Below are 11,359 nucleotides of genomic sequence, written 5' to 3' on the forward strand. Positions count from 1 at the left end.
CATGAATATGCAGAAGCAGGAGGTGGAAAGCTAGTGGGGTGACTTGAAAATTTGTGTTGAAATAGGGCAATGCTAGTCAAGAAAAGCTATTTTCTGACTAATTATCTCTGATATACGTTTTCAGTGTAGGAAAATAATAACTTATAACTTAATTATTTCAAAGTATAAATAATCTGGCGATTTTATAAATGAACAAAACTTGTGTGAACAAAAGAACAAAAACAGTAACATGATTGATCAAGAAATATATATATAGTCACATAAGTTCAAATCCTTCAGTCCTTTTGAAAAATACAAACTTGATGTGCATAGTTTCAAAACATTTTCAAAAATAATATTATGTTTTCTGAATGATTTTGTTAATGTGTACATTTGTTTTATAGATAATGGAAATATTTCTTTACTGCAGTGTACTATTAGCAACTGAAAGTTTTGTGGATATATGCACATCATGAAATATCACTGTAATAAACATTAGACCTATAAGAAATTAATTGCAACTGATAAAAATCTATCATTGTATTTAAAGTATAACAACATTTGTTATTTAAATTAAAAAGTTTGATCAGTATAAAATAACATATACAAGTGAGTAAATTGCTTTTGTAGTGTATGTTCTGTTTATGTATCAGTAACTTGAGAACAGCACTAAACAAATTGAAACTTTCAAGTGGACGTTTATACAGCTCATTTCTTACTTATTAAACAATGTATGAATAATGTTTTAGAATTTCACATTTTATTTTGACAATAATTACAATAATATATAACAAACATAGATCACATGGTCAGATGTAGTAAGCCATGGGTTAGCATGACATGTTATTTCCAAATTTGTATTTTGTGATAACAGTGTTCCACTGCAAAATCATTGACATATATATTTATTATGAGTGGATATTCAAGCCTCAGGTATGCTGACATATGATTAGTAGTAAGTTCTTTCTTCACTTTATAAAATGTCTGTTCACTATTAGCAGTCTAGGAGAACCCAAGATTCTCTTGTAGCTTGTGTAGAGAATTAAAGAAAGATTTTAATAAAACATCAGTTCAAGAGCACGGTTTAAAAATTCTATCATGACATCCAATTTATGTGATCTTGGACAATTTTAAACATATTCAACAAGAAACTGGATCAGTAAATACAATTTTCTACATTGTCATAATAACCCAGAAAAGATTCATTTTCTGGTGGAAGAATTCAAACTTCTAGCTAATGATTATTTTTTGGATGTAAACCAATACCTTATGAAGTTCTATTAGTGTAAAAGACTTATGTTACTTCTAAGCCTAGATTCGAATAATGTCAATCAGTCTTTGTATGACAAAAAGTATAACAATGAACAACAATATTAAATGACCTAAAAGTGAATTATTTTTATAAAATAACTCATATAACAAATTTCAATATGGAAAGAAAAATAAATAAATAAAATTGGTGGCATAATTTATCCTAATTTAGTTATAATCTGTTGTATTTAAATTCAAATAAAACTTTTTATATACATATTTGACTATAATAACTTTAGAAGTATCATAGCTATTGAAATACTAAAATACTGAGTAATTTTGGTACTGTTGAGAATATTTTTTAATTTTGAATGATCTGGGTAGTTTTATAAAAACAGCAAGAACAGAAAAAAAATCTATGCAAGGGTTTTTAAGAAGTTTTTAAAATATTATACTTCAGGTATAGAAATTAGGTTATATTTTTCCCTCGTGTGTGTATGTGTTAAGAACAATCAAGTTGTATTAAAATAATCAAGATGGAGATATTAATAAAAGCAGACCAAGCATTATGGGTAGGATAAAGAAAAAATATATACAAATGTCTGGAGTGTGTTGATTACATTTTGATCTAAACCATAAAAGTATTACTTTCCTCTAGTTTGTATGTGCATAAGAATGGTAAGATTACTTTCAGAATAATGTTTTATTTTAAACTTGTTATTGTATGAAATGTTATTGCTATACACATTGCTCCAGATAAGGGAGGTACCAGCATAGTTCCTGACTAAAAATCAACTATTTATGGCTTTAGACAGTTGTTTTACTGCCATAGTAAAAGAAATGTGACTCTTGCCACTTTAACAGCAGTACAGTAATTACTGAAGAATGCTTTTTTTTCTTGCATTTCAGATTTGAAAAACACCAGAAATGTTATTTGCAAAATGTGTTTATTCTTATTTAAAGAGAGTAAAGATGAACCTGATCATTTTATACATCATCATCCATGTTGCTTTTGTTCTGGTTTGGTAAATAACTATTTTGAATATGTGACTCTCTGTTTATTTTACTTCTTTAGAACTTAATGCCAGTTAATTAACTTTCATAGTAAGATATAGTTATTTTGTTTTGCAGTGTTTTATTGTTAGTACTAAGGTATAAAGGTTCCATAGCATGGAAATAAATGGCTAGTTTTATTATGTTTGTAAAACATGTACTTCGTATATAAATGCTTCTTTACTTGATTTCACATTTTGTTTTGTAGCTTACAGTACTGATATAATTGTGGATAATTTGCCATTTTTTCACACTAAATCAGTTCTTTCTTCAGTGATACCTGCAAGATAAAATGAATGAACAAAGGCTTCATGGCAAAGTATTAAAAAAGAATCAAAAGACATACTATGGCCTTATTAGACCAAAAGGAACACTTCCACTTAATTTTATGAACAAAGATGTGCATTTTCATTATAGCTGTGTTGAAGGTGATAGTAGTATAGAAGTGGAAGATGAGGTCTTGTTTACATTAGAACCAACATCTTTATTGAATCCAACTGCCTTGGTTGTATGGAAGGAAGGATGTGGAAAATGTAGGGACAAAATGGAAAGTGCTCAGTCAAGTGGGGTTAATCCATTGTGCCTTAACTTCAGTCATCATACAGAGAATCAGAGGAAGGACAGAAAAGAAGAGATCATAACTGAAGACTCAAAGACATTGCGTGAGTTGAAATACAGTTCTTTTATTCACTTTATTATCAATGTAAATGAGATTTAAGCACAGTAGAAATAATAATTAAAACTTTGGCTTTATAATTATATTTTACACAGAACATGTATTGATAAATATTAATGAGTACAAAAAACTATATATTTATATTTATTCACCATGAAATCCCTTTTTCAGAAATATTTAATTTCTATCATTATTTTATGACAATACTATCTTGCAGAAAATGCTATGCACAAGCATCACCAAATAAAATACTGTTTTGACACAAAAATAATCTTCATTGTAAAATAAAGTAAAATTCTATACAATAACATATGACTTAAAAGTATTTTTTTTAAAGACATACTTCAATCCCTACATTCTATCTTTTAAGTGAAGCCTATGAATCACTTGTCTTTCCATAGGATTTAATCTGTGGTGTAACTTCTTGTAACATGTATTGCCTAGTCATTGAGTTGTTCGTCACCCCAGTCTCTAGAAAATCTAGCACTTGATTATCTAAACTCAACTGCATCCATCCATTCCAAGTAACATTTTTTCAAATGCTTGGTGAGATAGATTCTTGTTCCTCAAACACTAGTGGGTTTAACTCTTTACATCATCACCAAGTCGTGTCCACAAGTTCTAACTACCAAGACTGGGCTGAAATACTCCATCTGATTTATGTTCTTTCTAATGTTAGATGTCTGTATATCCTGAGGAATGCAGTGTCCTTGAGCCATTTCCTCAATGGCATGTGATAGTCCATTGTTGTGATGTGCTTTGTGTGATAAACGTTTTCCTCGCATTCCAGGTTATTCTCAACCACTTGACAACATGCTTTGCCAGTTTGCTGGGTCATAAAAAGATGACACATACTCTACTTAAAAGAAGTACAATGAAAGTACAAAACTTGCTCATGAAATCTCATATAGACTGCACTAGTCTTTATATATTCAAACCACTCTCTGACATCATGACCCTCTTAAGCTGCCCTACACTCTTGCATATGGTAGATAACTATTATAAGTTGCATCAGAAAAGCCCAGGATTGCAAACCAAGATTCTCTATGTCTTGCTGCTGAGGATGGATCAAAAACCTCAACACTGCTCTCTCCTTTTCAACCTCTCCAAGTTCTCAGACAAATTTTTACCCCACCACAGAATCTTCACCTTTGCCATTTTATTTACTTGGTCTTAGAAAGTTATGTTCTGTGGTCATAATTTACAAAATTTATTGCACCAAAAATTCAACAATAAAAGAAGCACTTTCAAAATAATCCTTGCAGTAACCAACCCTTGGTTACAGCACCAAAATGTTACTTTACAATTCATGTACAAATAAAAAGCCAAATGTTTCTTCAAGGGCAATACTTCATAACTTTTAAGTGTGTAATAAGTTGAACATGGTCAGTAACAGACAACAAATGAACACGTGATTAATTTGACACACAAAATTTATAGTGTTACCAACACTAGCTGTGACTCTTTCATATCACTATATATTTGGCAGAAGTTAGTATCAATTGATGGTTATCTTTTTTAGTAATGAAAAAATATACTTACACAAACAAAAAAAGTTGCAGAAGGTTTTGTATGCGAGATACGAATGTGATATATCATTATTCGTGTAATGTATTATACAGATGTGTCTGTAAGTTCATTTATTCTTCGAAAGCTGATAGAAGTATCTGAATACATATCACAGAAATTGGTGTGTTTGAAGCATCAGAATTTTATCACAATGCCATTTGTTTTTCTTTACTACTGTGCTTGAAACATTTTTATTGCTAAGTTCAATTTATTCTGTGCTTATTCATCAAAGGATATGCAATATTTTGAGATGTACTTAATACTAGCCTGTTGATAATCAGTTTTTTGAACACCACACGTGTATATGTAGATTAAATAAGTGGCTTCAGAATTTGGTAATGTTCATTTTTATATACTTTTGTTTGTTAAGCATAGCTATACCATGTGAACAATTGCAGCTACTGATAAACAACTTTTATTGTTATAAACTTTCAAGCTCACTGCTGAATTATCACAAGTGGGCTTCATGTACGTGTGTAAATAATGGCGTGAAATATACAACTGATTTTTGTTTTTTACCATGTATATATAATTGTAGTCAGCAACTAGAAAATAACATTACATTTGTTTTTGTGTTTATTTCAGAGAATCTTAAGCATACAGCAACCAATAGGAAAGAGTTCAAGCTATTTGGTCGGGTTGTCAAAGTGATTCATAACAAACGTTTTGGTTTTATCAAACCACAAGAAATACTTCCTGAGTACACACAAAAAGACGTGCATTTTAATTTCAGTGTTATACAACCTTCTTGTAATGTAAAAGAAGGGGATCACGTGTTTTTCACATTGGATCCTGCATCTTCAACAAAACCAACAGCTTTAACAGTATGGAAAGATGAACAACCTCAGACGTGTAGGAAAATAGGGAGAGAAAAAATGTCTCGATCAAATAGCATCTCTTCTTCCTGCCCAGAAAACTCTTTAGAAGGCAACGAAAAGCCAGGAACTTGTAATGAAGGAAGTGTTACTTATAACTATCAGCAGTTTCAGTTCCAAATGAAGGGAAGTGTAAAAATTTTAAAGTCTGAAAATATCGGTTTTTTAAAAGTTCTTGGAGAGTCTGGAAAAAGAGTTAATAATGATGTTTATTTTGTTCCAGCCAAAGTACTTTCTACTTTTATTCCACTTGAAGTTGGTGATATAGTAGAATTTAGTCTGAATGACAAAAATGTGGAAAAACCATCTGCTTTTCAAGTCAGATTGACTCACTGTAAAATGAGATCTGTAGAGGTTATTGAGCATTACTTGAAGCGTATATACACATTTTTATTATCAGGTCCAGAGGAAGAACAAAATGATATACCAACTGATATTATTAACATTCTGTATGCTTTACCTGTTTGGAAATGTATAGGTAATTGTAAAAATATGTCATTTGATATGATTAAAATGCTAATAAGAACACTTTGTGCTTTAAAATCACAAACTCCTAGCTACAGTGGATTATTTAAAAGTGTTTTACAAACATTAGGGGAAACGGAGTTTCTGAACCTATGGAAAGGTAACCTAAAATGGTTCATAGACAACTTGTCTTCAGAAACTACATGGGAGAACTTGCTAGACCTTCAACAGTTTCTTGTGATGTTGGTTCAAAATGTGCCTGAGAAAAGTCAAGCAGTTGTCAATTCTTTAAAGCCACTTCTTCAAAAGAGTGAACACCCTGTCCAGAAATTACTGTATGCATTATTGAAAGAAATGATCAAATCCTCAAACGGAAATGTTGATGATATGGAATGGAATGAACTTCCTCTTATACCACCAACGTCTGAACTTTTTTCTGGTCCTCTAGAGACTTATAGTAACCTACGCAGAGTAAATACAGAAAGACCATATTCATCTTCTGAAGATTATATGGATATCTACTTCCGTTTGCTAAGAGCAGACTGTTTTGATGCCTTGAAAAAAGGAATAACAAATTTTCTTTCTGGGACTCTAGATGTAAGAGACATGAAGGTTTATTATGATGTGTATCTTGTGGGACTGCAGGTTACAAGTCAGGGCCTAGCTGTTGCACTAAAACTGAAACCACTGCAACCTGTTAAAAATTGGAATATTTGTTCTAATTTAATGTTTGGAAATTTGTTATGTATTTCACCTTCAGGCTCATTTAAAGACTGTATCTGGGCTACTGTTACAGACAGGGAACTCCTTATAACACATCAAATTATAGTTGCAGAACTATGCTCAGATTGCAACTCAGTCTCTGACTCAGAAGCTGTCTTAATACTACAGAATTGCAGCAAGTGCACAATAATGGCAGAATCTCCCACATACTACAAAGCGTATCAACCAGTTCTGAAAGCTTTACAAAAGATGAACCCAGAGACATTGCCATTTTGCACAGAACTTGTTGAGACTAAGATATCAAGCCCTCCAAGTTACATAAAACATGATATGTACACATTACAAAACATCAAAATATTTATTAAAAACATTTGTCTAGACAAAAGCCAAGAAGAGGCAGTTGTACAAACAATGAGCAATAGAGTAGCAATTATACAAGGACCACCTGGTACAGGGAAGAGCTTTGTAGGAATAAAACTTGTGCAGTTAATACTTTCTTGTAAAGCCAAACCAAGTGGGCCAATACTTGTTTTAACATATAAAAACCATATTCTGGATGAGTTCTTAAAAGATCTAATAATTAATGGCATTGATAATATTGTTAGGGTGGGTGGAAGATCAGATGAAAAAGAGCTGCATAATGTGAACCTAAATGAAGTGAGGAAGTCATCGAGAATGACCACTGTTTTGTTTAATGAGAGAAAAAAACTTCAATCGAAGATTAAGGCCATGAAATCTAGTATTGACGAATCTTTTAATAATTTATTAAAATCAAGGTACTTCAGTGTAGAAGTGTTCTTAAAGCACATCTCTACACAACAAGCAAAACTATTTTTATCAAATGTTTTCAGAACTCCTGAGAATCAAAAGAAGTCTAAGCAAAACCAGAATGTTCTTAAAGGAATTGATAATATTCTGAACTTTGAAGATGAACAATGTAAATATGCATTAGCTACAACTCCTGAATTAGTGTCAGCAGTCCATCGCTGGTGCCCAGCTGTTTCTGTCTTTAATAAGGTCAAAACTAAATGGTGTAAACACTTTGGTTTTCAAGAATACAAAGCCAATAATGTCAGGCAGTTTGGCAGTGATAACGTATTTGACGAGAAAGATATTGAAGATGAAATGAAAGAAAGAATTGCATCAACTTATCAAAAGAATCCCATTTTGAAGAAAGAATTGCTGAAAACTTTGACTTTAGATTATAATAAAATGGATGAAAAAAATGAAAGATTGTGTTTGTTTCCTGAAACAAAATATATTTCTAGCCATATTTCATTTGCCAACATTATATTTGTAGAAGACTTATGGTGCCTCACAGTTGAAGAAAGAGTCAAGTTCATCCAAGCTATTTTGTTGAAAGAATATGAAGATGCCAGTACTGGTTTCCAAAAACTTCTACAAGAATATCAACAATTATGTAAAGAAAAAACAGAAATTGAATGTCAACACAATATCAATGTTTTGAAATTTAAATCTGTTATTGGAATGACAATAACTGGGGCAAGTATACATAATGATTTGTTAGTAAATCTTAAACCATCAGTCATTTTGGTGGAAGAAGCTGCAGAGGTTTTGGAACCACAGTTGATTGCTGTTCTTGGTGAATGGGTACAACACCTGATTCTAATTGGAGACCATAAACAACTCAAGCCACCTGTTGAAAGCTACACTCTTGCTAAAGAGTTTGGTCTAAATCTGTCTATGATGGAAAGACTTATCAATAACAATTTGCTCTATGTTACTCTAAAAATACAAAACAGAATGAGACCAGAAATTGCTGATTTACTTCTAGATATCTATCCACAACTCCAGAGTAATCTTGCTCGTGTTTGCAACAACAAAGCTCCAAACTGCATAAAAAAGTCTGTGTTTTTCTGGGACCATGACAATCCTGAAAACAAGGGAAGAAGCTATTCTAATGATGAAGAAGCTGACAGATGTGTACGCTTAGCATTATTTCTTGTTCAGCAAGGATATAATCCTAGTCAGATAACAGTGCTTGGAGCATATCAGGGTCAAGTTTCACTAATTAGGAAGAAACTTCAGGTGGCACAATTCCTTGATGAAAGACAAAATAATGAAAGTGAATTAGGGAAAGAAAACAGCAGAATTGGTGTTCACACAATTGATCTCTATCAAGGAGATGAAAATGATATAGTGATTGTTTCACTTGTGAGGTCAAGTGAACAAAGCAACATAGGTTTTTTGAAAGATATTAATCGTAGATGTGTAGCTCAGTCTCGAGCAAAATGTGGCTTGTATTTTATTGGTAACAGCACAACTTTTTCCACTTGTTTCCATTGGAAAACATTAATAAAAAAAATGAGAGAGTCTGGATGTGTTGACACTGTCTTTCCCCTTCACTGTCCTGATCATAAATGTTCCACTATAAAGGCAAAATGTGCAAGTGATATAACTTTGGGATCTTTTTGCATGTCCCTTTGTTTACAAATAATGCCATGTAATAATCATCGCTGCCTTCAGCTATGTCAGCCTAAACATCAGCATGATAAATGTAAAAAAAAGGTTTCTGTGAAATTAGCCTGTGGTCACACAGTAAAGAAAGAGTGCTACATTTCAGATACACCACATACTTGTCAGCAAGAAGTTTCTTTTGTATTTGAGCTCTGTCATCATCGAGGTGTAAGACAGTGCTTTGAAAAAATAGAAAATGTTAGATGTAAAGAACCTTGCCCAAAATTGCTGCCTTGTAAACATTCTTGCAGTCTAGAATGTGGCCAAGAGTGCAACCCAAATTACTGTGAAGACTGTGATCGTATTAAGCTAGAAGAAGAAGAAAGGCGGCGTAAAATGGAACAAAGAATTCGAGAAATGGAAAAAAAAGAAGTAGAATGCCAGCTTAGAAAGCTAAGACAAGAAACATTAGAATATTACAGAATTGAATTAAAACCAGAGGGAGATACTGCATCTGAATATTTTGATGTTGAAGATCGTGTCAAACTATACATTCAGCCAGAGCACAAGTGGTTCCCTGTGGTGAAAAAAATTGAAAAATGCTTTAACCTGAAATTGAAAAAAGCTTGGCTAGAAACAAAACTGAAAATGCAAGATCCCAGTCGAAATGAGCTAAAGTTTCATGGAACCAGTGCTGATGCTGTAGAATCTATCGTAAAGGACGGATTCCAAATCCCTAGATCAAAAGACCATATGTATGGTCCAGGTATATACTTTGCCAGTAACTCCTCAAAAAGTGCCCAAATTATATACACAAAAGGTTCAAACACACTCTTATTATGTGAAGTTCTATTAGGAAAGTCTTGGACTGTAAATTCTGCTCAGAAAGATATGACCTTACAGAAACTGAAAACAAGAGGTTACGATTCTCTTTATGCACAACGTGGAACAAAAACATCTGGTGGTGTTTTGAATGATGAGTATGTCATTTACAATCCTCACCAAGCTTTGCCTAAGTACATAATTTCTTATGAAACAGTTGATCCGGAATCACTTCCACTTCAAGGTTCTTTGGAAAGAGCTGCCATGAAGAAGACCAAGCCTGATATTGTACATCACAAAATAAAACCTAAACGCAGCGTAAATTTTAATGACCCTTTAGACATTCATTTTCGAATAGCTGAGTCACAATTTCTGAGATTGCTCTCAAAATGCAGGGATCTACAAAATAAATTAATTATATCCTCAGTTGATTACTATATTAATCCATCACTGGTTTGCGCTTTTAATAAAGAAAAAGAAAATATACTGAAAAAACGTGGATCAGCAGAAGAAATACTTGCTTTTCATGGAACACCAAGTGATAATATAAAAGGAATTGTGATAAACAACTTTAAACTTGAGAAACTTGGTGCTAATACAAGAAGTGCAGGTAAATACGGAGCAGGAATTTATTTATCCGAGTTTCCTAGTACAAGCTTAAATTATGGCCCAAGTCTCTTGCTGTGTAAAGTTCTTCCTGGGTTATCCTACAAGTGTAGTAACACAATGGTTGGTGCTTCTCTGAAATCTGGATATGACTCCCACATTGATGAAACAGACGAAAATGGCAGAGGAACAGAAATAGTTATATTTAATCCTAATCAAATATTACCATGCTATGTAATCAACCTTGAATTGAAAAAATAATAGTCCTTCATATGTACGAGTTATACTTAGGTGTAACTTTCTTTCCCATTCCTGACAGACAACTCCAATAAACAGAAAATATAGTGGAAAGAAGCACAGGTTGCTCATTGTGTAGCTTGATTCATAGGTAGTGACAAAACAACAGCAAATCTTGTAAATACTGTTTTAACTTATAGTAAAAAATGAATATTTCATAAAATACGATTTTAGTATTTCTTAATAAAGTGTCGTTTATAAAGTAATTATTACATTACAATGTTGATCTCTAAAATGTTGCCTTTTTTTTACACAAGTCAGTGGAAATATTTAATGTTAAAAGGAATAAGAATTTTATGTTTTTGATTCTAATAAAATACAGATAGGGAGATAATGTTTTTCTGTGTGGTACATTCTGTTGAATAATTTAGTTTATTGACTGAGTTACATGATTATCTTCATGACTTCCTCTTGGATTAAATATTGTAAATCTGTGCTTTTTGTTTTTGTATGATGCTTTTCAATAAATAATTCTTCCCGATTAAAGTACATCAGATACAGGCTTATATGGATGTTAATTGGTCATGATCAAATATATAAAATACAGTATAGTTTACTAATCTAAACAAATCCTAAGATTAATTGCACTTTTCAAACTGTCAGAGTTATGACAATGTTACACATA

The 11,359-nt window shown here is 32.2% G+C and overlaps 1 protein-coding gene across 1 annotated transcript; it reads left to right on the top strand.

The window, feature by feature from the left end:
* Window positions 1-626: 626 nt before the first annotated feature.
* On the top strand, window positions 627-10,923 carry LOC143254900 (NFX1-type zinc finger-containing protein 1-like). The gene is made up of 2 exons (XM_076509810.1): window positions 627-2,945; window positions 5,114-10,923. Exons 1-2 carry the CDS (start codon window positions 2,576-2,578, stop codon window positions 10,696-10,698), a joined length of 5,955 nt encoding a protein of 1,984 aa, XP_076365925.1. The 5' UTR covers window positions 627-2,575; the 3' UTR covers window positions 10,699-10,923.
* The last annotated feature ends 436 nt before the right edge of the window (window positions 10,924-11,359 follow it).

The sequence above is a fragment of the Tachypleus tridentatus genome, chromosome 7 (genome assembly GCF_004210375.1).
Source record: "Tachypleus tridentatus isolate NWPU-2018 chromosome 7, ASM421037v1, whole genome shotgun sequence".
NCBI lineage: Eukaryota > Metazoa > Arthropoda > Merostomata > Xiphosura > Limulidae > Tachypleus > Tachypleus tridentatus.

Excerpts from the sequence above, each read along its gene's own strand:
- LOC143254900 (XM_076509810.1), top strand. The coding sequence starts at position 2,576 with ATGAATGAACAAAGGCTTCATGGCAAAGTATTAAAAAAGAATCAAAAG. Across the intron at positions 2,946-5,113 it reads TGAAGACTCAAAGACATTGC|AGAATCTTAAGCATACAGCA; the intron begins GTGAGTTGAAAT and ends TGTTTATTTCAG.